The sequence below is a fragment of the Equus quagga genome, chromosome 13 (assembly GCF_021613505.1).
Source record: "Equus quagga isolate Etosha38 chromosome 13, UCLA_HA_Equagga_1.0, whole genome shotgun sequence".
Lineage (NCBI taxonomy): Eukaryota > Metazoa > Chordata > Mammalia > Perissodactyla > Equidae > Equus > Equus quagga.
This window is the reverse complement of record NC_060279.1, coordinates 88,365,904-88,392,300: the sequence shown is the minus strand read 5'-3', so window position 1 is coordinate 88,392,300 and position 26,397 is coordinate 88,365,904. Positions and strand designations below refer to the sequence as shown.

The window sequence follows — 26,397 nt, the reverse complement described above, 5'->3', positions numbered from 1 at the left end:
GCAGGATCAATTCCATGGTGCAACTCACACTCCAGGGCACCCCGGGGGGATCAGGCTGCGGGCGGGTGGGCGGACTCCAGCGGGGACCAGGTCGGCTGACCTCCGCAGCCCATCCTGCCCCCCTCACTCCCTCACGGGTCCCCCCTTAGCGAACCGTTGGCACAAGAATCTCTACCTTGGGCTCCGATGGCAGGAAACCCAGGCTGAGACCCCCTGTGGGATGGAGGCTCGCCTGCGTCTCCTACTTGCTCGCACGGGTCCCACCACGTCCACCTTCCCCGGCTCCCCCCCAGGGGGCCCCCAAGGTCCGTCCCTGCTTTAGAGCACTTGCAAGTCCTGGTCTTCCCTCTGCAATGCTTTTCCTCCTGATTCTCACGGGTTCTTCCCATCTGTACATCTTCCAGCCAAACGTCCCTTCCCATCACTGTCTACTGTCTCCCTGTCCTGTTTTCTTCCTGGCCTTTCTCTGCATCCAAAATGCTCTGGTTTCCAAGCTCACTGTCTCCCTCCCCCCACGAGAATGGCAGCTCCCTGAACGGACCATATATTCCCGCATGCATGGTGGGTACAGTGTCTAGGGCCCACCAGACTATTAGGGGAAATGTTTTAATTGATTTTAAAATCCGAAGGAAAAGAAAACTATCATCCAACCTGGATAATATTCATCTTTGCAACCACACCGTCAGAACATACAGGTTCTTTAACTTCTGTTTTTAGGAGGGAGGGGCTCACAAAGGCAAAAAGGGTGGCGACGTTGTCAGTCTTGTTCACAGAGGGGTCCCCAGGCCCCAGAACCTAGCCTGACGTTCTACAAGTTCGAGTCAACGGAACGAGGAACTGAATAAGAACTCTCCTGCTTCCTCCAGGAGACCCCATACGTCTCCCTTCTCCATCTTTGAGACCAGAAATGCAGAGAAAGGAAACCCTCTCCCGGTGAAGTCCCCACCTTTCGGGTGTGGCCCTCACGGCCCTCGCCTCCAGCCATGGCCCCTCCTACAGCCTTGCACTAACCACTCCCCACACTCTTAACTGCTTGTGCTGTTTCTCACCTCGGAGCCTCAGCACATGCTGTTCCCTTTGCCTGGAACGTCCTTTCCTCGTGCTCTGCTTGAGAAAACTCCTGGTTATCTGAGCCCCCCAACCCCAGCCTGGCTGTCCCCCTTCCGCCTCGCCTGCACTGCTCAGTACAGTAACCCACCAGCCATTCAGATGTACATTCCAGTTACTTAAAATCAATTAAAATTAAAAATTGCGTTCCTCTGTCGCACCGGCCACATTTCACATTTTCAGTCGTCACACGTGGCTGATGGCTTCCCGTGTTGGACAGCACCGATGGAGGACATTTCCATCATCTAGAAAGTTCTATCAGACAGAACTGCTCTAGATTTTCATAGGGTGCACCTGTGCCACCCCCTCACTGTACTCCCGTCCCCAGATTGAGACGGTCTATTTCTGGGTTTGTCTCGTTCATTCATTCATTCATTCTACAAATGTGTACGGAGCCCCTGATTCAGGCCAGGGACTGTTCGAGATGCTGCAGATGCAGCCAGAGACAGAACAGACAAAAGTCCCTGCCCACAGGAAGGACAGGCAGACCACAAACCAAATAAATTAGTAAAATACACTGTGGGGCAGATGGAGGTAAGGGATAATTAAAATAAGACAATCAAAGGAGGCCTCGCTGAGAAGCTATCATCTGAGCCAACTCTTGAAGGAGAGAGCCATGCATATGTCCAGGGGAAGAGCATGCCAGGCAGCGGGAACAGCAAGTGCAAAGGTCCTGAGGTAGGGGTGAGCTTAGTGTGCTCAAGGAAGTCAGGAGGCCAGAGTGTCTGGAGTGGGGGAGCCAGGGGCTGGGGGTGGGAGATGAGGTCAGACAGGTGGCAGAAGGGTGCTGTTGGACGGAATGTGATAGTTTCAAGATGTCTCCTTCCTAGAGAAGCTTCCTTCTGTTACTCTGCATCATAACCCCCTCCACTTATCCCAATTTAGAGTTTTCATAATCGTTTCCTTGCTTGTTCATTGTCTGTCTCCCTGGGCATGTAGCCTACCTAATACCCATTCTACTCTTCTTTCTTCACAAGAAAATCCCTATCTTATTTGGCACCTATTGAGAGACTGCATTTCCCAGCCTCCCTTGCAGCTCAGTATGGCCATGAGACAAAGGCCAACCCAGATGCATAAGCAGAAGTGTTGTTTGTTACTTCTGAGATGCCTCATTAGTAACCCAAGCAGCAGCAATGCACCCTTTTGCCCTTCTGCCTTTCTACTCTTCTTTGTTCCTGCTACCTGGAATGCTGGTGCAATAGCCAGAGCTCCAGCAGCCATACTGGACTATGAGGTGACTTTGTGGCTGGAAGCAAGTCCAGAACGGTGGGGCAGAAAGCGAGAAGGATCCTAGGTCTTCATGACCATGGAGGCTGCCACACCTGCCTGACACTCCCTACTTCAGATTTCTTTAATACGAAAGAGACAGACTTTATCTTGTTCAAGCCACCGTTATTTGGAGATTTCTCTTACATCCAGAAGCAGTCAATTCTGCAAACTCCTCTCCCTTTGGAATGTAAATTCTCTAAGGGAAGTGACTTAGTTTGACCAGTTCACTCTGACACCCCCGGGGCAGAGAAGCAGTCCAGCACAGAGTAGATGCTCAATAAATATAGGTGGGATGAAAGACTGTTGGAGGTGATACAAGACACTCTGACAAGAGGCGGGGAGCGCCCGGAAGGCAAGACCCGAGTCCTGTTCCTCTGAACATCCCTATGAACAGCAGCGGGTCACCCCGAGAAGGCGTCAAGTATGTCTTCTGAAAGCCCACCCATTTTGACAGCCTTCCCCTCCGGCCCTCCTCCGAGAGTGGTTCTCAGCCTGCTTGACTCCTTAGGACTTTGCTGAATGTTTTCTCCGACATTCTCCTTAAGCCCCTTCTCCCTAAGCCTCAAATACCCCACTTGACTTTCCGTCCTGTGCTGCAGCTGCTGATGATCTGGGTGGCATCAGGGAGCCGAACTCCTCCTACTACAGAGGGACTGTGTGGTGGAGCATAGAGAGGAGCGGACAGGGACGGCAGGCGTTTTTGTGCCAGCCACGTTGCGGGCTGCTTTACGTGGAAGACCTCACTGGTCCTCGAGCAAACTCGTGTGTGTGTGAGGGTTGGTGACACCCCTCTGATGACAGAGAAAGAGGCTGTGATCGGAGAAGGGTCATGTCTCAGGCCAGCCAGTGAGTAAGGAGGAGGTGACAGGGCCGTTGGAGGAGACAGATCGGAGTGGCTGGAAGATCCTCAGATCCAACAGGAGAGGAGAAGCAAGCGGGGTGAAGAGCGAAGAGGAGAGGTGTGAGCGGCCAGGAGGGATACAGGACAGGGGCAGAAGCAGGCTTGAGAGGACTGAGGACAGGGTCCAGGCTGGGGAGGGCGGGTGAGGGGGAAACTGGGAGGAAGGAAGGAAGGGGCCGGAGTATGTGCATGAGGCCTGGGGGTGGGAAGGCTGTGGTCAGAGGAACTGGGCATTGGGGGAGGGGGTCTGAGGGACGGGGGAGGGGTCATAGTGACAGAGGAAGGGTGTCCCTGACTAACAGGGTGCCGAGTGAAGGGATGGCATCAGACTGGCACACTGACAGAAGACACTTCCAAGCGCTTCGAAGAGGAGGGATCAAATTACAGGTTAGGTTGACGTAAGTGGGGTCACGGCGGCAGAGGAGATATCAGGCTGACAGAGGAGCCATAATAGAGGCTGAGAGGGCGTCGGACTGGCTGCCCGAGGGCCGGACCGACTCACGGTGGGACAGGCTGAGCTCCATCTGCAAACGGGAGCATCCTCTCCCGCGCGCAGGGGGCAGCCAATCAGAGTGCGCCAGGTGCGCGTGACGTCACCGGCTGCCAGGCAGACTCCTCCCCAGCCAGCCGGCCAGAGGTCCAGCCTCCGGTGCCAGCTCTCGGGTCTGGCGCCTCAGTGCAGAGTGTGCAGCCCTGGGGCTGTGCACAAGCTGGAGGCTGACAACGGGCTGGGAAATTTGCGCCAGGGAGACAGCCCCAGGAAACGGGGGTGGGGAGAGCGGAGAGGGAGACATGGAGAGAGAGAAAGAGAGAGATGGGAAGACAGAGATGGAGGTCCAGAGCCGGGAGCAGGAGCGACAGGAGGCGAAACGAGATAACGATGAGGAGAAAGAGGGACCCAACGAGGCATGAGAGAAAGGCAGTCCTCCGAGGCTCTGAAAGCGGGGGGGGGGGGGGGGGGGGAGCGGCCCCAGGAAGGAGAGACAGAGGCAGAGAATGCGACCAAGAGGGGGTGGGACAAAGAATCAGAGAGAGAAACTGAGTCTAGAGAAAGGCAGAAACTGGTACTCATACAGAGATGGGGGGAGGGGAGATGGGACCCCTAGGTAGCAGAGACAGTAGCTACACAGAGGGGAGACAGGTGGCTGGATGGACAGCAGAGCCCAAGAGGCGCCATGACCTACAGCGGAGCTGCCTGGGGTCTGTGCCCCCACTGCTGGCATCAGCCGGTCTCCCTCCGTCCCTTAGGGTTTATGGAGGGGACAAGATCACACACCCAGAGGCCACGGAGACACAGAAACATCCAGAAGGGGCCTCTGCACTAACTCAGCATGAGAAACATCAGGATGGCTGGTGGGAAGGTGGGGGCAGAGAGTGCCCCCAACACGCGAGGGATGCCTCAAGGAAGACCCAGGGACAGACCCCAGAAGGGAGAGAAAAAAAGAAAAGAGGAGGTCCAACAGGGAAAATTCCAGGACCCGGAGGGATGGGAGGCCCCGAGGAAGACCTCAGGCGAGTGCCTGTGAGTTTCATTTCTAGGAGGTGGGGGCAGGTGAGCAGCTGGTGTTATTATTGGCCCGTGAACGGGCCCATCTGGGGGTGTCTTGGGAGCTCAGATGGCAAGTTCTGTGAGGGCCAGGATCCTGTCTGTTCTGTGACCGTGGTTCACACGGGGAGGGGCTGGCACCCTGGCTGCCAGGCCCTTGGTGGCAGGTACTCCATACATTTGTTGAATAAATGAATACAGGACGTGCCCTGATCTGTTATCGGAGACTCCGCCCTGAGCCTGAAAGACTGTGGTGGGGTCTCCGGGGCGCCTCCAGGCCTCACTGGTGAGTCACAGAGGGGTCTCCAGTTTGTTATTTTATGCCTAGGGGGTGCTCTCCATTTAGTGGGAGGCTGCTGTGCTGGGAGTTGATCTCGTTCAACCCTCGTAAGAACCAGCAAGATCGGCGTTAGCTCCACCGGACAGAGCGGGAAACTGAGACGCAGAGAAATTAACCAGCGTGGGCCAAGGGCCACAGTTAAGTCAGAGAAAGTCAGGATTTGACTGCGGCCCATGCACTTTGGGGAGGTGGGCACTGAAGAGGACCCTACAGCCCCAGGGACTTCACATTCCCTGAGAAACCAAGGACACGGGTGAAGTGAGAGGCGACGCATGCAGGGCCCTCCGCCCCTAACTCTGAAAGAAATTCTAGGAGCCCAGCTCCAAAACTCGCCACCTGCATTTGGTTCTCGTGAAAGTACCAGACCCTCTCGCGTGGCTGGTCTGACCCTTAGGGGGCTGTGGATAGACTTCAGGGGCCAGCACGCTTGGCTGGGGAGGGTGGCGGACATTACATCTCTATTTTCGTTATTTTTCAACCCAAACGCAACATCTCCCCAATGAAGGATGTAGGCAAAAAGCCATGCCGGTCTCAGCAAGACCTGTGACCGTGGCCCCAACGGAAATCACAGACATTCTTACAGGCCATCACAGGGGTTGTAATTTCTCGAAAGAGTGCATGTGCTCCTGATGGCCTGGGAGCTGGAGTAGGGAAACCCGCCTGCACATCCTCCGGCTAAGGCATGGACCAAAAGGCCCCAGTGTGACCCCATCACAAATTTTGCTTTTCAAAAATATTTTGGTGACTGTATTTCAGTGTGACTGACTTCTTTTGTTATCCTACATATTTTATTTTATGCTTTAATAAGCATCATTCGGAGGACTATGCCAGCCTGTGAAAAGGGTCCATGGCCCCCCAAAAGCCAAAGAACTCAGTTTTTAGAGTAAATGGCTCCTTGGCCCCTGGGTGGTGGGTTTGACCTGTGAGAAGAGGGGTTTGGAGGGTGGCCAAAGGGCAGGGCCTGGGCAGAGAAGAGTGGGTGACCTCTGGAGGAGATGGCTGGAGGGTGGGGGGAGGGGAGAGGTGCTGGCAGGCCTCGAGGGGGATGCGTTCCCATGAAGGGGCACAGCCCAGTGAGGAGGACAGCCAGGGAGAGACCAGGAGACCCCCACTAGAAGAGCCAGGACCGGGGCTGGACCACAGATCCAGTCACCTGACTCCCTGGGTGGAAATCCTGACTTCCTTTCTGAGCCTCAGTTTCCCCTCTGTAAATGGGCTTAACCACCGTGCTCCCTCACAGGATGATCCTAAGGAAGGAGTGAGATAACCAACATCAAACTCAGTGTCTAAAGTATGACCAACCCCCACTCCAGGTTAACCTCCGCCGTAGGGAACAGCAGGCAGAGTGGAGACAGATAATAATTAATATTTCAACAGCTACCACTTGTTGAGGACCTGTTACTAGGCGCTGGGCCGGTGCCAGGGATCTCCATCCATGACAGTGTTTTACTTTCCCTGAGACCCTCGCGGTGGGCCAGAGATGGACAGAAAGAGGTGGAACAAGAGAGGAGGAAGCGTGAGGAGCAGGGATGGAGAGACAGTGGATTTGGGGGGAAGTGAGGAGGAAGAGGATGGGAAGAGAGGAAAGGAGGCCCCTAGAGTGGGGAGAAAGGAGTGGACCCCAAGAAGTGTGTTGCCTCTCCAGGACCGGCACTGAACACGGGGTGGGGCAGGAAAGGGGGGTGTCAGGAAGCGTTTGCAAGAAGAGCAATAGAGGTTCCAGGTCGGCACGTGCACCCCCAAGCTTCCCCTCCTCCCCCATGCAACGCCCCTATTCGCCAGACCAGGTCGCCTACCTCAGTGGCAAAGAAGCCTTTGGGCCGGTGTTTGCCCAGGGACGCGAGGCCACCAGGCCCAGGACTCTCGCTTGCACTGATGGTCTGCTGAGCTGCCGCCAAAATTTCATCCAGTTTGTCTAGGGGGAGGCGGAAGAGGGGTGGAGAGACAGCAAAAGCAAGTTTGCCTTGGCCTCGCACACAGACAGCGCTGCCCTGAGCCCGCACAGCGTCTTGCATGAACCAGAACAGGAGCCCCCTGCCTCCATCCCGGTGGACCACCGTCCTTGACGGAGACACCATCTCCATCCAGCCTAGCAGGCGGGACCCAGCGAAGGGAAGGGCCGAGGGCGGCGAACAGGACGGCCTTCACGGGATGGAGGGTGGAGGGGAGGCAGAGGGAGGGGAGAGAGGCTGAGGACAGATGTGGGAACTCAGATTTGATGGAGGGACCAAGGCTGGGGGATGAAGGTGGTTAGCACCTAGGTGGCCCAGACGCCCGTGCGGGAAGGGGGATGGTGGGGGTGTGGGATCGGGGTCCCTCCGCAGCCCGGGGAGCAGGGCTGGGCATCTTACTGAGAGCCATCTGATATACGGTCCGCTTTTTCTCCATGCTGGGCACCGGCGCCGGCTGCTGCTCGTACTCTGTGGGCAAAGGATGCGGATGAAGCCCAGGGGCGCCCGGGGGCGGGGCGGACCAGTGGGCGTGGCCAGCGGGCTGCGCAAGCGCGAGAGGGGCCGTGAGGGGCGGGGGCGGGGAAGGGCGAGTCCGCCGGCGGGGTCGGGACGGGGCCCTCCCGCCAGTCCTGTGCCCACTCACCACTCTTCTTCTTCCAGGGGGAGACTAGCCCGGGGGAGAGGCAGTAGAGGAGTCAAGAGTTAGGACTTTAGGGGGAGGCGAGGGGCCCCCTCTCTGGAACGCCCCCTCCCCCCGGGCCCCGGGGTAGGCGTGGCCAGCTGCCCGCCCCGCCCTCTGTCTGGGGAAACCGGACGCCCCAGGTCCACCGGGCCTGTCTGGAGGGAGGGGCTCGCCTTCCTTTCTGTTGGGGGGAGCGGTGCAAGGAGCTGGTGGAGGGAGAGATGGAGAATGGCAGTGGGCGTGAGGGGGGACAGATGGGGAGGGGCTAGAAAGTTAACGGGGACCCGCAGAGAGGGACGTACAGACGCGGAGAGAGACCCCCGCCCCCCCGACAGAAAAACAGATACAAGAAGACAGAGGAAAGTCGGACTCTCAGACGCCCCTTCCCAGCGACACACGCAGGCCACAGAGAGTCTGACCCATGGACTGGGGGACAGGAGGAGGACGAGGACCCCTGGTCACTAACAACACTAACGAACTCAAGGGATAGTCCAGCCCCCTCTGCCCCTCTCCCACCCCAGCAGCCCCAGAGGCTCACCCATCTCCTCCAGCTCTGAGGTCATAGACTTGGAACGCAGGGAGATGGTTGGGGGTGGGAGCCGCTTAGCTTGCTGGGGTGCTGAAAAGGGGACAGTAGGAGTCACCACGGGGAGAAGCCCCATGACACGCCCCCCACCACCACCACCATGCTCCCAGAGCTCAGAGAATGGCCATCACTCAGCATGCTGAGCCCACCCTGCCTCAGTGTCTCCCCAGAAGGGTCATGATCAAGCAGACTTGGGGAAGGGAAGGCTGGCGGTGGGGACCGGCCATCGGGGCTCCTGGAGGTCTTAGTCTGGTGGCAGTGGGGCGCCCGAGGCTGGCCACACAAGTGGAGGAGGCACACCTTTCTTATGGACAGCCTCATCCATGTCTGGGTGCCTGGTCACCATCACCACCTTGACCATCAGCGTGTTGCCCCCCTGGCGGATCATGTTCACCACCTGCCGGTGGCCGACCTTCACCACGTTCTGCCCGTTCACCTGCAGCACAGACACCCCCAAACCACACCGAGTAGGTACAGGAACGGGTGCTTTCAGCTTCGGAGTCCCCAGGGAAGTGGCCTCCTGCCTCACCCTGTCTGTGGCGCTGTTGTCCTCTTTTCTCTCCCTCTGACCCTCCTCACCATGCCCTCCCCTTGCAAAGATCTTTCCGTTTCTGTAACTCTCCTGGCCCCGGGGGTGGGGAAGGGGCTGGTGCCACCCTATTCACCCTTCTCCCCCTCCTTCTCCTCCAGCGTGGTGTGCGTGTGTGCGCGCGCATGCGTGCTGGGGACACACCTTTCTGAGATGCTCAGAAAGGCCTTCAGATGGAATCACTGAAGAAACCTGGCTGCGGGGTGGGGTGGGGGCTGGGAAGCCTGGTGCCCAAGGAGCATCTGGATTTGGGCAGCCAGATCCTGGTGTGGATCACGAGCGGCCTGGAGATTTGTCCGCAGGGTCCCAGGGGAGTCTGGGGAAGGTGAGCCCGAGGCTGGGGCTTGGCGAGGCCCCTGGGGCCTGGGGCCAGGACTCACCTCGATGAGGAAGTCGCCCATGCGCAGTCCGGCTCGCCATGCCACGCCACCCTCGTCCACCGACTCCAGATACTGCAGTGCCGGGAAGGCCGGGGTGGGGGTGAACTCCTCGATGGGGGTCTGCGCTGCAGATGGGGAGGAGCCGGCGGGGTCGGAGGGGAGGGGGTGGAGAGGCCGAGCAGGGGATGGGGCTCAGACCCAAGTCAGGAGGCCTCCCCGCTGCTGAGGGACCAGCACCCCGGGCTGGGGTGGTGGACGGGCTGGGGTCCCTTCCCCTGTGCATCCCCCTGGGTCACAGGGCCCTTCTTCCATCCCCTCCCCGGCCAGCACTCACCCTTGGCCCCCCGGAGCACGAACCCAAACCCCTCGCTGTCTTTCTTCTGCAGCAGGACTGTCTTCTCCTTAATGATGTAATCGCTGGCGGGGAGGGGCGGGGTGGACGGAGATGAGATCGTGAGACACGAAGCCCCGTGGAACCACCGGCACCCCAGTGACCCAGGCCCCTGCTCCAGAATCATTCATCCCGCCTCCTGGGATCTTCCTCACCCACTCGGCGTGTGTATGCTTGCGGCAGCCCTGGCAGCCTCCCCCTCAGAGCCCGGAGCGCTCGCTCTCCCACTCACTCTTTCCTCATTCATCCATCCATGCATCCATCCACCCATCCATTCAGCAAGCAGTTCCCAAGCCCACTGGGCGCCAGGCACAGTGTGAGGGATGGGAAGATGAGCCGCCAGATCCCCAGACAGCCTGGCTGGAGCCTCGGCTAGCCACTTCCTGTCTGTGACCTTGAGCTCACGACTTTAACCTTTAGGGCCTCAGTTCCTCATCTCCGATGAGGGACAATAATAGGGACTTCTCCTGGGACGGACGGGGTCGCCCTGGGTGTCCAGAGTGTGTGCGAGTCAGCACAGTTCCAGGCACATAGTTTGTAACCAGAAGTTTCCAAGGGCTCTTTGGTCAAATTATTCAGTAGAGACCACCGGGGTGCTTCGATGATACCCCCCAGCTCCTTGACTATATATATCCTACAGTAACAGCTCCCCAGCTCCCGGAGCATATTGTAACACTGCTAACTCGGCACTGTCCAAAATAGTGGCCCCTAGCTGCCGGCGGCTATTTATATGCCAATTAATTAAAAATTAAATTGAAAAATTCAATTCCTCCATCCCACTAGCCACATTTCAAAGTGCCCGGGAGCCACAGGCAGCGGGCGGTGACCACGCCGGACGGCACGGATACAGAACACTTCCATGGCCGCAGAAAGTTCCAGTGGACAGCGCTGACTTACGTATTCCCTGGTATATCTCAAATGTGTTGTGCGGTCTGCGGATTCTAGTAAATGCAAGCTACCCGTGAATCTGTGGATGGCCCCCCGTAAGCCCGCCAGCACATTTAGGTAAGGCTCACATCCCCAGGAAAAAGTTCAGTTCAACTCAAACGCATTCTGGGTATCTCCACACAGCCCCAAGCCCTTGACGTCACCGCTGTGTCCCTCAGGCTCGCACATCCATTCCATTCCGGGAGATAATGGGAACACCCAACACTCTGGCTCCAGCCCCACTCCCCTCAGGATACCCAAGAAGAGCCCCCCCGGAGCCATGAGAATGCAAACCCTGCTACACCCCCAGCATCCTGCAGTCACGGCTGAAACCCATCCGGAGCACACACACGGCCCCCCTCGGCATATCCCAATAATATCCGCCGGCCCTAACGCACTCCAATAATAGCCGAGGCTGCTCCCCTCCCCGCGCACTCCAATTACCTACCCCCACAGATTCGGCACAACAGCCCTCCACGAATACTCCAGTATATTTCAGTAACACCCCCCCACTTCCCAGTATGCTCCAATAATAACTCCTCCTCACTGTGATCCTGGTCTATTCCCATAACACGCCCCCTGAGCACATCCCAGCACACGCCAATAATACCTAATGTGCTCCTACGGGATTTTGGTACCACCCCCACCCCCAGACACCCCTGTATACTGCCATGACCCCCAGGACTGCCACTGTCAAATGCATACATTGGTACCACAGCGATGGTGTTCTGCGCGTGCGCGCCAGCCCGGCCCCCACCCCGTTCCCTGGAACTTGGTGTGCTCCACAGCACGTGTGTCCACACCAGATACACTCCGGCAGCCGCCCCTGCTCAGAGTTCACCCCGGTCCGGTGAACACGCCACACCAGGCCCACCAGGTCCTCCTGATCTGACGTTCCACGCTGGGTTGGTGGGATGGCCACCTCTGTGGCTGGGCGGAGGGGGTGCAGGAGGAGGAGAGACAGGGTTGGAAGGGGGGAGGGAGGGAAGGGGAAGAAAGAGGGGAGGGGAGGGAAGGAAGGAGGTCAAGAGGCTCGAACAGCGGGTGGACAGGCCAACCGAAATGGGTTCAGAGGTCAGAGCTGCTCCTGACCGTGCTTTCTGTGACAACCCTGTCCTCCCACTTGGTCCCCGCCACATACCCTGACGCCCTCCTCCGGGCGCCCCCATGTCCCTTCTAGATCTCTGGGGCCCCGGTGGCCAGCAGTGCCCTCCAACTCCCCTCTGTTCCTCCTCTGCAGCGCACCCCGTTCCTCCATTCATGCCACAAACCCCTACCTTTCCCACATCTTTCCCCTGCCCCTTGAACCCCTTTTACCCCACCTTATCCACACACTTCATACCTAAGTCTCCCCCAGATACCTGGTCCCCCAATATAATTCAGTTAAAGCTCCCGCATCCACGATACGCCAGGAAGCAGCACTTGTTCTGCGCGAGGCAGCGTTTGAAACCCTTCACAGGTAAATACCTCCACTGTCTCTCACAGCCAGCCTCTGAGGCAGGTGTGAGTACTGTTTCCACTTTACAGGTGAAGAAACAGGCACAGAAAGCTCAAGCAACTTGCCCAAGGTCACACAGTAATATTCTTCAACAATACCCAAGAAAAAACCTGGGTAACCGCCATGGTAACCCCCTGCACTCACTCCACAGCACCCAGACACCTCGGGCACATACACATCTGCCCCCAGTTCACCATGGGCACGCCCCTCCAGTGCCTGAAATTTATCCCAGGCAATGCCAATAGCATAACAACAGCGAGGAACATTTATCCAACCATTCCGGGATGCCAGATGCTGTTCCAAGCACTTGACGTTCATTTATTCATTCAGTCTTCACGACACCCCTGGGCGGGGCGGACTGTTCCCATTTTATAGATGAGGAAGCTGAGGCACAGAGAAATAACTTGCTCAAGATCACACCAGCTAGAAAAGTGCCTCAGCCAAGATTCGAATCCCCACAGGCAACCCCGACACCCCAATAATACGCAAACACCCCCAGGTCATCGCAGCACCCCATCAGTCCGTCCCTCTCCAGCATCCCCATCCTGGACATGCTCCTCTCTCTCCCCACTCCCGTGACTGTCTCACCCAACCCCGGGCTAGATGTGGGGTCTCCCTCATCCCACCACGTTCCCTGAGAACTTCTCCACTGTCCTCTTGCCCCCACAGCTTCTTGCAACTCTATACTCCCTCCCTCCCACCCCTGTGGATGCCCCTCCCCTCCCTGCTCATTTGAAAGCTCCACATCACCCTCACCCACCAGCATCAGCCCTCTGTCCCTCCGCACGTCCTCATCGTACCCCATGGGGCTGTCCCTCCCCCTACCCTTTGCCTGCACGCCCTTCATCCCTTTTCCCAAAGTGCCCTCATCCGAATTCTGTGACCTCAGACTTCTGTGACCTCTCCCCCCTCCCTTGGCCTCCATTCCTCCCACATCCTCTCGCACCTCTGTCCATAACTCCACGGCGTCCCCTACAGCACCCTAAGTTCCTTTCAGACTCCCCGGTCCCCTCCCTTCTCATCCGTGGAAGCTCTTCCTACTTTTGCATCCTCCACTCACTCCATCACACACCCTTCTGGCTCCTTTTGCTTGCAGCTGCATTTCATTTACATTCCCCGCATCCTCTCCTGCCCTCTCAGTACAGCCTGAATCCCCACCCCCAAATCCTCTCCACGTTTCCTGCATCCCCTCCTTACCCCATTGCTCCGCACATGCCACGCACCCTCTGTGCTCCGTTTCCCCCCACTTCAGCGTCTCCCACTCTCCCCTGTTCCATTCTCATCCAGCCACTCTCCTCCCCGACCCTCTAACCCCACCCCCTGCCCCGGTATTTGCTACCCACGCGGCACCCCATTCATGCTCTGTACTGCTGACTACCTGCCCTGCAGGGGCACACACAATGCTCTCCCCCAGGCCATCCCTCGGCGACCCTGAGCGGCCTCTGGAGCTCAGCAGCCAGCTCTTGTTCACCGGATCCCACACACAGAGACTGCAGTAAAGTCCATTCCCCCCCACCCCCACCCCGAAGGTCCCTCTCACACACCCAGGATCCCACAGCCCAGAGCCTGCTGCTGTACATGGCGCCCCCTCCGGTACTCAGCCCCTCCCCGTGTCCCCATCTCCATGGGCCTCTCCATGGCGTGCACAGAGGCCCCCACTCGGGGAAGCCGGCTCCCTCCCATGCTGAGAAGTGGCACACACAAGCAGACGCAGTTCCCCATGCAGAAGCTCAGCCGTAGCTCAGTCCACGTGCCCCACACAGGCACAGACCCCCCGGGGGCAGGGAGAGGGGCACATGGGGACAGAAACACACGGAAAGACTGGCCAAGGGGGGCCTGTGGGGGAGGGGACAGGTCTGGCATGGGAGGGTGGGTGTTGGGAAACACAGCCGCAGTCCCTGGGACAGACCCACTCCATCACACACACACACACACACACACACACACACACACACACAGTCCCCAGACAGCCTCTCTGTCGCTCCAAGTCACACACAGAGACAGACGCCGTCAAACAGGGACACACAGATGGACACAGCTGGGGGGTGGGCTGGGAGCCCACCATCTCTCTATTCTTCTTTCTATCTCTCACACATACGCGCACACACACGCAGACACACTCGGCTGCAGGCAGTCACACACACACGCACGCACATCGATATAGCCACACTGACACACGCACAGTCGCACAGTGACACGCAGCGGAAAAAGAGGAGGGGAGGGGAGGCCGGGGGCGGGATGCGTGTGTGATGGGGGGGGAATGACTGTGAATGGGAGAGAGGGGTATGAATGGGGGGACTTGCTAACTCGTGAAGGGGTGTACGGAATCAGAGGAACAGGGGCCTGGGGTGTTGGCGCCGGAGGGGAAGCCACCGTGGTCCCCACGGGGAGGGCCCCACAGAGTGAGGGCACTAAGGGCGGCAGAAAGGGCGAGTGGGGTCTGTTTGCAGGGCCTGAGTGATGGGAAGGTCTTGGAGGAAGGGCCGAAGGGGGCCTGGAAGGGCCTGTGAGGGGGCTGAGGAGTGTGTGTGTGTTGGGGGGGCTCAGGGAAAGCGGCCCAGGGAGGAGGATGAGAGAAGGGTTGAGCAGAGGGGTCCGAAAGGATGTAGCGCAGAGAGAAGGTTGGGGGAGAGGGGCGGAGAGGGGCGGCTTGGGGGAGGGGGAGGGGGAGGAGTCGCAGGGGTGGGGGGTAGCGGCGGGGGGCAGGGTCGTCCCAGCGGGGCCGGGGCCTCCCGGCCGGGCCGCGGAAAAGAGGGGCGGCGCGCTCCGTTACCTGTAGATGTACCAGACGCTGCGCCGCCGGGGCCCCAGGGCCGGCCAGCTGGAGGAGAGCGCGGGGGGCGGCTGCGGCAGGGAGCCCCCCCCGGGGCCGGCCCCGAGACCCCCGCCGCCGCCGACCGCAGACAAAGCCATCGCCGCCGCGGCCCCGGCCCCGGCCCCGGTCCCGGTGCCGGCCGCCCCCGCCGCCGCCGCCGCCGCCGCGTCCCCGTCCCCGTCCCCGCTCGGCCGAACCCCCGTGTCCGGGCCCCCAGGCCCCGCCTCATGCTGACCCGCGCCGGGAGGGGGGAGGGGGAGGGGGCGCGCTCCCTCCCGCGGGAGGGAGGGCAGGGCCGGGGGCTCACATGCCGGGGGGCGCGGGGGCGCGGGGCGCGGGGTCGGGCCGCGGCGGGAGCGCGAGGACCGCGGACGGCGCCGGCTTCAGCACCGCGGACAGCTCCGGAGGCGGGCGGGCGGCGGGCGGGCGGCTTAACCCCTTGGCGTCCTGCGCCGGGCGGGGGGAGGGGGCCGGGAGGGGAACGCGGGGGCCCCCTTGGCGGGAGAAGGGGGAGGGGCGAGGCGGGGGGGGGAGGAGAAGGGGGAGGCACTTCCGGTCTGGGCCCCCCCCTTAACCCCCCTCCCCCCTCCAGAGCCCTCCCGCGCAGGTGCAGAGCGATGGAGAGCGGGGAGAAGGACGCACAACATCACACAAGACGCCTCGCAACCGCGTGCAGGGACGCGCGCGGACCGACTGCGCCCCACTTCCTCGGGCAGGGACCCCTGCGGTGAGAGAGGCCCCAGGAGGGGACACGGAGCCCCCTCACGGCAAATCGACACACAGCGCACCCCAACACAGTCTGGAGGGGAAGGCCAGACGTTCAGACTGGGCCCCAGGGCACAGTGAGAGACACCCCTCCCCCCCCAAAGAAGCCCAGGCAGAGGGACAGACACACGCCACAGCTCACACGAGAGCCACAGACCCCCGGGGAGAGGAGAGAGGGCAGCACAGGCTGGGAGGAGACCGCACAGCTCCAGTGGGATGCAGCCAGGCCGCCGCAGACAGGGTCAGGGAGAGGAGGGGGGGAGGCAGGAGGGGGATAGGAGACACACCACTCACAGAGCGGCACATGGCAGCCGACACAAGGAGTGCAGGGGAAGGGGAGGAAATGCACCTGATAGGACAGACGGAGAAGGAAGAAACTGAGGGCCAAGAGGGACCACCCCCCAATCCAGCTGGTAGAGCAAGTGACACCCAGACCAAAGGCAAGGATAGACCCAGAGAGACAATGACAGAGACAAGAAGCAGAGGTTGACGGGGAGATTCGGGGTAGTCGGGGGGACCTTGATACTCACCCGGTGCCCAGAGCCGGAGACGTGCCAGGTGAACACGCACAGTGGTCAAGCGCCTCAGACACTCCGGGCGCAGGGTGGCACCCCAGTCCCACCCTCTGTCCCCATGTTGTCATTCCTCTTCCGCCTCCCCCCCCCCCACCCCCAGCCCATCCCCACTGGCCAGAACACAGACACATAGGTTTGGACACATTTAATGGAAGGATGCTACGAACAAGGAGACCCTTCCCTGGATGGGGGGAGCAGCGGGGGAGGGCGTCATCTTTCAGACGCCAGGTTATGACCATCCCTCCCCCACAGCCTTGCCTTTCTGGAAGCCCAAGTCCTAGAGCCCTCCCCTCTTCTGCCCTCCCCTCTCCTGACACCCCCGGTCCTAAATTCCGGATCAACCCGGCGGAATGCAAATGCATGCACACAATTGTATGTGCTAATGGGCACGCACAGTGACATGCAGAGAGGGGGACAGGCGTGCGCAGAAACCCACCTGTCCCCACGTGGTGAGCGGACACACTGACATCTCTGCATCACTTGTCCTCATTCTCAAACACACAGATTCACGGAAACATAGATGTGCAGAGCCAGCCGCACGATCAGCCACAATCGTGCACCCATAAATGAGAGCCACAGATGCACCCATCTCTAGAGAGCGGGACAGACCCTCTTGCCGTCGCGGGCGTATGCACAGGGCTGTCCATCGAGGGGCCTCCAGCCACACATGCACACAGACCCGTGTCATGCACACCCACAGAGACACATGGGCAAGAGGGTAAGAGCACAGCGGGGGGATCTGTGCAAGCACGCTGGCCTCTGTAAGACGTCCACGTACGGGGAAACTTCAGCTCTGATCGTGCACACGCGCACATCCACACACCCCCAGGCACCCCTTCCTTCCCATTCCTGACCCGTCGCCTCCCTTCCCCTCCCCTCTCACCTCCCTGGGCCAATCCCATCCATCAAGCTTCTGAAGCAAGTCAGCCAATGGCCAGGGAGGGGAAAGGTGTCAGTGCGCCCCTCTCCCCGCCTCCACCCTGACTGGCCCGGCTCTGCCCGCCCCCCTCCCCACACCAAGGCATGGAATGCACACACTTCTGTTGCACACGACTGCACAGAGATGGGGCACAGAGACCAGCGCCTCCAGCCAACCATATACACGGGCCCCCCAGGCACCCCCGCCCTGCCCCCATCCACCCTGTGGGTCTCACGCTGCCCCAAAGCCAGGCCATCTCAATGGCTCCCAAGGCTGGTTTGGGGTTGGGCTGTGTGGTTTGAAGCAGACTCTGCCTTCCCCCGCCCCTGCATCAAACTTTCGAGGGAGCAGACCAGAAAGGGGATGCAGAGATGGTGGAAATATTTAAAAGGTGGAACGTGAAGGGAGGTTGGGGTGGGGGCACCCGAGGGTGTAAGGACATTTACCTTGGGGTATCAAAGCTGTCGTAGGAGCCCACAGTATAATGCCGGAAGAGTCTCTTTGCCTTGTCACTGCGGCTTTCTGCAGGGCGACAAGAGAACCTTGGACCGTGGTTCTGGAAACCGCGAGCCCACCCCCAGACCCCTGGCCCCAGCCTTCCCATCCGCCTCCCAGCACCCCACCTGCCTCGAAAGCGGGAAAGGAAGGGACATGAGAACCCCAGGGTAGACTGGGGACCACTGGGGTGTTCTCATTACCTTGCTTTGCCTCCTGGGAGCGGTTTGCCACCTCTTCCAGGCAGTCAGAGGGGAACCAGCCGATGCGACCTTTGACCTGGCCTTCCCAGAAGCCTCCTTCCCCGATGCTAAGCACTGGGTGGGGAGCAGGGACACAGAACTTCAACGTTTCCATGCTGTGGCCCCTCTCCCTGCCCACAACACAGTCCACGCACAGCCCTTCCACGATTCCCAGCACGGAGCACAGGGATGCCAAGAGCATCCTTAACAAACGTCCACGGAAGGGCTGAGGGGTCGGGGAGAAACAAATCATGTCACTCCTGCGTTCCAGCTTTCTGGATGCAATGGGGACATCAGGAGGCACTGGGGAAAAGGGCTGTGTCCCGTGACATGGTCTGCACAGGTTAGGGCCACGTCCCACAGCTGGCCCTCATCTCCCCCAGTAACGGGTCAGAGCTCAGTTGTTCTGTAATTGCCCTCGAACCAGTTCTACAGCCCCATCAGCACCCCTGCCACTTCCCGAAGTCTCCTTGCCCCTTAACCTTTTGTCATCTGCTCTCAGACCCCTCCCTCTGCCTCCCGTCGCTCCCCCAGCTCTAGAAGGGAGAAGAGATCAGAGTCACCTCCTCTGGTGTCCCTTTCCTGCCACCCTGACCCCTGAACCATCCAGCACACGTTTACCGACTGCTTGCCACACGCCCTGTGCAGCTGCACCGGCTGCTGAGCTATGATGACGGATGGCAGGGCCAGCTGTTCGTCCACCTCCCACTCCGGACCGGAAGCCTTGGAGAGGGTGCTCTTATTGTCCCCATTTTACCGATGGGGAAACTGAGGCTCAGAGAGCCGAGCCCATTTGCTCCAAGGTTCTACGGCTTGGAGCCGACAGAGCCTGGATCTGAACACAGCTCCGTCCGTTTCCAGGACAGATGCTCTGAGTGACTCATGTCTTGCATCCTCTCTGTTCAAGCTCTTTGTGGCTGCTGTTTCTGAGGATGCTCGCCACAGACACACCGCCGGCCATCTCCGCAGCGCCTTCCACGGCTCTGTCCCCACTCGGCCCTGCCCATGCTTCCTTCGCTCCCTCCTCACACCGACCCCGAGAGGTAACAACCGTCTTCCCATTTGACAGGTGAAGAAGCTGAGGCTAAAGAAAGAAAAGTCTCTCGCTCTGAGATGGCTCAAGCCACACTAGGATGTGAGTCGGGGCCCTCTGATGCTTTACCCTACACAAACCGCCTGACTGGAGAGGATCCGGGAAATGAAATTGAGGAGATGCCTAAGGTCATGGAAGAGCAGGACGCGGGGTGTCGGGGGTGTGGGCTCTGGGCTGGCTCTGCCGTGCCTGGCCGGGTGGTCTTGGAGTCAATCATTCATTCACTGAACAAATATTGATGTAGTGCCGGTCACGAGTTAGACATCAGGTGAGACACCGGGCAGAGCCGTCAGACAGAATAAATGCGGTTGCTGCCCTCACAGAGCTTCCACGCTGGTGGCCGTTAGAGGGGGAACTCTATAGGGGACCCCAGCATGGGAAACTGAGGCCAGCATGCAAGGGAAAAAGGACAGGGTGTTTGGAGAGAGGCCAGATGGGAGTAAATAAATTTGACGGCAAAGGGGAACCAGGAAAGCGTCCCAGAGGACGTGACACATAGGCTGAGACCTGAAGGATCCTAGGGGTTGAGGAGGCAAAGAGATGGAGGAAAGGTTTTCCAGGCAGAAGGGACAGCATGTGCAAAGAGCTTGGTGTGGAAAGGGGCTGGGGGCATGTGAGGAGTGGAGAGAAGGACGAGGTCCCTGGAACCTGGGGGTGAAGGAGATGGCAGGAGATGAGGTTTGGGGGTGCAGGCCCCTCGAAGGTGCTGGGCTTTGATGCTGAGGGCAGAGGGAACCTGCTACTTCCTCAGGCTGCAGCGGAGCTCAGGGACATGGCGAAGGTGGGCGTGCCTTGAGGCAATTAAGTGTCTTTTAACGAAAGGGAGGATGTGAAAAGAGGGCAGTGCACACAAGTGCTGGGCTGGAAGTTCAGAAAGACCCGTGGAAGATACTGCCCAGGGCCTTGTGCCTGCCCGGAAGCTCCCTCAGCCCTGGGCTCAGCTTCCTTTTCTTCTTTCTCATCCTCCAAAATACAGACCTACCCTCGCCCCCCATGCACACACATGCACTTATGCACGCATGCACACACACACTCTTTTTCCAGGCATGCCACCCGCAGCCCCCACAGTTAGCTCCTGCATTTGCTCATTCATTCACTCATTCACTCAGCAGATGTGCACTGAGGCCTCTGGGGTGCTGGGTCATTAAACTGACCCGGGTGACCCAGACATCAATGTCATGTGACCTCGCCTTCAGGAACTCAGACTGTGGGGAGACTACAACACCGATGCAGTGACACAAGCTGCCCGATGTTCTGATCCCTACACATCCTTCAAGGCCCCTCTCACGCTCTGTCTCCTCTGGGAGGACCCGGGCAGCCGGGGTCTCTCTCTCCTCTACGTGCCCATCCCCATTGTGGGGGCCGCCCGCGATAATGATGGCCGGCGCTTATTCTGTGCGAAGCATTGTCTTAAGCGCTTCAGGTGAGCTGATTCTTTTCATCCTCACAAGGGTCCCATTTGACAGACAAGGAAACTGAGGCCCAGAGAAGTCACTGGCCTGAGGTCGCCCAGCTAGGAAGTGGTGGAGCTGGAATTTGAACCTGGCTCTCCATCTACACCACCCGGCTCCACCCCTGGGCTCCCCGGCAGCCTCAGCCTCGAGTAGGGCAGAGAATGGCTCCCCCACCTCGTACGAACTGCTGCGTTGGCAGCGGGCTTCCCGTCTCCAAAGTACCATAGTCTCCAAGAACACACGTCCAGCCCTGTGAAGTTGGAACCCGGGGGCCGCTGGCCCCATTTTCCAGAGGAAGATGGGAAAACCAAAGAGAGGCAAACCCCAGTAACAGCAGCTGCCGCTTAGGGAGCCCCCGGCTCTGGCCTTGCCCCGTGAAGTGGGCATCACCTCATTTCTCAGATGACAACACCGGGGAGAGGCGGGAGGGGACATCAAGGCCCCTGGCCTCACGCTCCACACAAGGTGACAGGAAAGACCGAGAGCTCGGACTGGGGACCTGGGGCATGGGGCTTCCCCTGTGTGAGGCTCTGCTCCTCCAACTGCGGGAGGGCTCATGACGGCCTCCTGCAAGGGCGGCCTGAGTGAGCTGAGACCACGCGGGGGAGCGCTCGAGGGTGCCCAGCCTGGCGTCAGAGTCCCACCGATGCCCATTTCCCCTCCACCCCGCCTCCTGAGCATCCTCTGAGCTACACTTTATGCTGCTCGAAGGCAGAAGGGGCATCTCGGAGCTTCTGACGTCTGCACGGTGCACTGCGCATGCCAGGGGCTCGAGAACCATCTGTCACCGACAGTCCCCTCCCTGCGGGTTTAGCTCGCCTGCCCGACCCTCGCCCACAGCACCTCACCCCGGGCCCTGCCGTTACCTTTGATCTTTTCTCCCTTGCTCAGAGAGATTTCCCCCTCGGCTTGGGCCTGGTACGACTTCACGGCCATGAAGGAGCGTCCCGGGACCGCCGAGTACAGCTTCCGGCGCCTCCCTCGGCTGCCCAGGGAGCCCCCAGGGCCCCCCGCCGAGCCCCCGGTGCCCCCAGCCGGCCCTTCTCGGGGCGTCCCGCTGGAGCTGCATACACAGAGGGTGTGAGAGGCAGGGGAGAGCGGAGGGAGGGGGCACCTCTGGGAGAACAGGGGTCCTTGGGGGGGGAAGATGGAGCATTAGGGTGGGGGAGGGGAGTTGAGTAGGTTTCCCAGCTCTGATGTCCCGGGGTGGGGGGTGGGGGAAGAGGGCATCTGGGGGTCCCCTCTGCCTGCCCGCTGCTGCCCCCAGCCCCCTCCTCTGCCTCCTGGCTTCCAGCTCTGCCCCCTCCCACAGTCCTGCAAGCTCAGCCTGATTCAGCTTCCTGAAGCTGAGCTCTGACTGTGTCATGCCTCAGCTCGAGAGCCTTCGCGACTCCCAGCTTCCTCCTGGGTTGGGTCCAACTCCTCTGCCCGCCATTCCCAGCCCGCCACCATCGTCCTGAGGACACGCTGGCGGGCCACAGCGCCCCCTTCCCGCCCTCCTCTAGCCAGCCTGGCCTCTCTTCCCCAGCATGCCCCCTGCCCATCCTCCCCTCCTCCGGCCTCATCTCCAAGCTCAGACACTTCTCCCCAAGTCCCTCACCTGCCCCCGCCCCATTCAGCTTCCTTTCACCTCGCCCTGTCTGTCTGTCCGTCCTCAGGGGCTGGGACTGATGTTTTTGGGGGGCTAAACTTTGGGGCTCAGCTAACCTTTGGTGCATCTGGGGGTGGGTGCATGATGGTGGCTCATGATGACCTCCCTCTTCAAGGAGGGGAGATGTGGCGGCCCGGGGGTGGGACGATGGACGGATGGGGGCCCAGCCACACGTGGGACAGCTGGGCTGGCCTGGGGAGGGGTTGGGCTCTGAGGCGGGAATCTGGTTGGGTTGGGGTCTGCGGGACCAGGGCCGAGCCCTCCCCTACCTGGGCCGTCCACGGGGCTGCCTCTTGGCCTCCTCGGGGTGCCTCCCGCGGGATGGGGAGCGGGCCCGGGCACCCCGGGGGCTGCTGGCACTTCGGAGGGTCCCACTGCTGAGCTTGGTGGTGGGGGCCGAGGGCTGAGACTGGCCCTGGGGCCCTGAGGTAGGGCCGGGGGCCCCGGCGGACGAGGTCCCCGGGGCGGCGAACACCATCCAGTCGGGCAGGGCCATGCTGGTGTCACTGTTGGCCCGCAGCAGCGCGGGGGGCACCGTCAGCCCTGCGCCTGGGGGTCCCCGTCGCCGGGCCGCGTACTTAGGGGACTCCTGGAAGGGCACTGAGAGGACACAGTGGTGGGGGGGCAGATGGGGGGGAGACAGAGATGGGAGTGGGGGGAAGAGACAGTGGGGAAGAGGCATGAGGGGAAAAAGACAGAGATGAGAAAGAGTGGGGGTCCCAGAATCACGCCCTCTCCCACTCCTCAGACACTCACAGTCCTCTAGGGTGGGTTTTTGGTGGGTTTTTTTGGTGAGGAAGATTGGCCCTGAGCTAACATCTATGCCAATTTTCCTCTATTTTATGTGGGACGCTGCCACAGCAGGGCTTGATGAGTGGTGCTAGGTCTGTGCTGGGGATCCGAACCCGCAAACCCCAGGCTGCTGAAGCAGAGTGCATGAACCTAACTGCCTTGCCAGCGGGCTGGCCCCCTCCAGGGTTCTTTTGTTCCCATCTTGGCCCCCAGATCAGGTCTGCTGACACGCATCCCACCACCCACGTCAGACACCCCGGGTTCTCCCCTCGGCCCCAGCTCCCCCACCAGGCTCACCCACGTCCTGTTCTCGATGGTTTCGGATCAGCTCCCCCAGTTCAAAATTCCCAGCGATCACCGCCACCTGGAACGAGGGGTCCAGGCCGGTGAGGTGGCCGTGGCAGCCGAGAGAGAAGGAGGCAGAAATACCGTGAGGTCCCGGCTGGCTGCTCCCTCCACCCCCGTCCACCCAAACCTTCACCCCAGCAGCCTTGCCCTCCCCACTCTCGCAGACCACCGGCCTGTCCCCAGCACTCCTGGGGGGCCCGCTCCCTCATCCCCTCTGTGGTCTCCGTCCCCCCCTCCAGCCCCCGCGGCCCCAGACCTGGAAGGGCGTCTGTCCGTTGTTATTCTTCACATCCTTGTTGGCCCCTCGATAGAGGAGGATCCTGGCGCAGGTCTCCTGAGGGCGGCAGTGGGTGGCACAGAGTGAAAGGAAACACACAATCGAGGTGAGCACAACTGGACACGGGCACCGCGCTGAGGACTTCAGGAGCAACCTAACGCCAACCTGGACGGCAGCCCACGCGCCACGTGTGGCCTGTGAGCCCTTGAAACACGGCCGGTCCAACCTGAGAGGTGCTGTGTGCACAACACACACACCGGGTCTCACGGACTGAGCGGGGGGAAAAAAATAATTTAATCTCTTTCGTGGTTTTATATTGTTACGTGTTGAAATAGATCACCTTTTGGGCTACAATGAGTTAAATAAAACATGCCACTAAATTAATGTCACCGGTTTCTCTCCTTTTTGTTTCATGCGGCTCCTGGGAGGTTTAAAATCACACACGTGACTCGTGTTATAGTCTATCGGATGGCGCTAACCGGAGCCCGGCTTTCTCTGCACTGCTGACATCTGGGGCCCGACGATGCTTTGTCGTGGGGGCCGCGCTGTGCATTGTGGGAGGTCGGGCAGCATCCCTGGGCTCTACCACCAGATGCCAGTAGCAGCCCCCTCCCAAGTGGTAACAAACAATAATGTCTGCACACACTGCCAAATGTCCCCCGGGGGGCAGAGGTGTCCCGGTTGAGAGGCACCGATGCAAACCTCGTGGACGGATTACTATGTTGCACGCCGGCCCCTCAGAGGCGGATGCTCACTGAGTCGCTCAACAATTCCACCAGATGGAAATTACTGTCCCCATTTTACAGCCACACAAACTAAGGCTTCAAGGGGAGCTCGAGGTCACGTGGCTGGTGACTCTTGGCGCTACGATTCAAACCCAGGTCTGCCTGACCTCAGGGCCTTCGTTCTTCATCACACACTCTGCTAGACCCAGAAGGAAGGGGGCTGTGGGGGTAGAGACGTCATCCACAACCAGATCAATTCCTGACCAGTGTCCATCACAGCATGTCACTCTCTCTTACTTTTTGGATCAAACCCAATGTCCTTGTTATGGCCTAGGAGGGTCCCTGTGATCTGCCTGCCCTGCCAGCCCGGCCTCACCCACTTCATCTTCTACCACCGTCCCTCACTTTGCATACTCCAGCCAACCTGGCCTGCTCCTTCCTCTGACAGGCACGCTCCTGCCCCAGGGCCTTAGCACCTGCTGCTCCCTCTGTGTGGAAGCACTTTCCCACTTCATTCAGATTTTTGCTCAAATGCCACCTCTCCGGAGAGGGCTTCTCTGACCACCCTGTCGAAAATAACCCTCTGTTCCATTTCCTGCTTCATTTCGATTTGTTCATTTTTATTGATGTGACGCTCGCTATGTGCCAGGCCTTCTCTGAAGCCAGTGTTAGCTCATTTTCTTCATCACACTGTCTCCCTGAAATTGCATTTCTATTTTACTCGTCTCTTTTGCAGCTCTCCCCCCACCCTCCCGCCACATTGTCAGTTTCAAAGGGCCACAGCTTTGTCTGTGCCCCCGCCACCTGGAAGAGTGCCTAGCGCCATTCAGTAAACAGTTGCTGTCCGCCCCCTTTGTCTCCGCCTGGCCAAACCCAGCCCGGCCCCCAGCTCAACTCCACTCCAGCTCCCCCAGATGCTAATTTAAGCGGCCTTCACTAAGCACCTCCTTGGTCTCACCCTCTCCACATGACAAACCCACCCAGGATGCTTGTATGGGCCCATCCTGCAGGACAGGCTCAGAGAGGGCAAATCCGTGCCCAAGGTCACACAGTCAGGGAGTGGAGCGGCTAGGACTCAAACCCAGCCCTTCCACCCTAGTGTGGGATCTATCTTCTGTGAACGCACAGCTCTGATTGCCCGGGCCAGTCACTGGAATAGCAAAGTGAGCCCAGTTCATTTTCTGGGTGTGTTTTTGAGTGTGTGTGTGTGTGTGTGTGTGCATGCCGTCTCCTCAACTAGACTGTTAACTTGCTGCGTGTTTTTGCGTATCTGCATGCCCCCGCCGCCTTGCCTGGCACAGAACCACAGCACCTCCACCAGCTCAACCAGCTCTTCTCTCAACTCCTCAAGAACCTCGTCTTGCCTGGCGTCTCAGCCTGACGTCACGGAACTGCAATTATTTGTTTCCACGTCCGCCCCTCCGCCAGACTGCGAACTCCCCCCACCTTCCCGAGGGCAGGCGCCTGCCGTGCCGCATTCATCTCACATCCAGGCGCACAGTAGGTGCTCAAGAAATGTGCGAGAGAAGGATGAGGATGGAGGATGTGAATGGAGTCCTTCAAAATTCATGTGCCCAACTCATTCATTCATTCACTGAGTCATTCAGTCTGTCTGGAAGCAAAGACCTGTTGAACGTTCTGAGCTGGGCGCTGTGCGGGCTTGGGGGGAAACTCAAAGTGGCTAACACATGGTTCATTCACTCACTCGCTCATTCAACAAAGATGCGTGTAGGCCTACTAAGCGCTGGAACCTTGGGACAGAGCGATGGATCAGACTCAGCCAGCACCCTCGAGGAGCTCACAGCCTAGACGTGGACCTGACCTTTACCACCAGGGCCTGGACGGGCAGGCCAGGAGGCCAGGGGAGCAGAGATGGAGGAAATCCCTCAGACCCAGCTCTGGCCCTTGGGCAGCTTAAAGTCTGGGAGAAAGGACAAGGGGAGGGAAGTAGTATAAGAACACACATTTGTCAGGCATCTATTCATCAAGCACCGTGCCGAGAGGAAGCAAAAACATTCCCCCCCTCCATTCTTTGCACGGTGGTGTTATTGGCCCGTTTCACAGATGAGAAGGGCAAG

The 26,397-nt window shown here is 59.6% G+C and overlaps 1 protein-coding gene across 1 annotated transcript in view; it reads right to left on the bottom strand.

Moving 5' to 3' along the window:
- The window catches only part of SHANK1 (SH3 and multiple ankyrin repeat domains 1), a 43,686-nt gene that overhangs the window by 8,212 nt on the left and 9,077 nt on the right, over nt 1–26,397 (bottom strand). Inside the window, exons 9-22 of the mRNA XM_046683434.1 lie at nt 23,574–23,651; nt 23,267–23,333; nt 22,447–22,777; nt 21,393–21,589; nt 17,941–18,054; nt 17,689–17,764; nt 17,207–17,233; nt 9,687–9,769; nt 9,353–9,477; nt 8,684–8,819; nt 8,336–8,416; nt 7,759–7,782; nt 7,515–7,583; nt 6,960–7,078 (exon numbers count right to left, since the gene is read on the bottom strand). Of these exons, the coding sequence (XP_046539390.1) occupies nt 6,960–7,078; nt 7,515–7,583; nt 7,759–7,782; nt 8,336–8,416; nt 8,684–8,819; nt 9,353–9,477; nt 9,687–9,769; nt 17,207–17,233; nt 17,689–17,764; nt 17,941–18,054; nt 21,393–21,589; nt 22,447–22,777; nt 23,267–23,333; nt 23,574–23,651 (1,527 nt within the window). The remainder of the gene's footprint in view (nt 1–6,959; nt 7,079–7,514; nt 7,584–7,758; nt 7,783–8,335; nt 8,417–8,683; nt 8,820–9,352; nt 9,478–9,686; nt 9,770–17,206; nt 17,234–17,688; nt 17,765–17,940; nt 18,055–21,392; nt 21,590–22,446; nt 22,778–23,266; nt 23,334–23,573; nt 23,652–26,397) is intronic.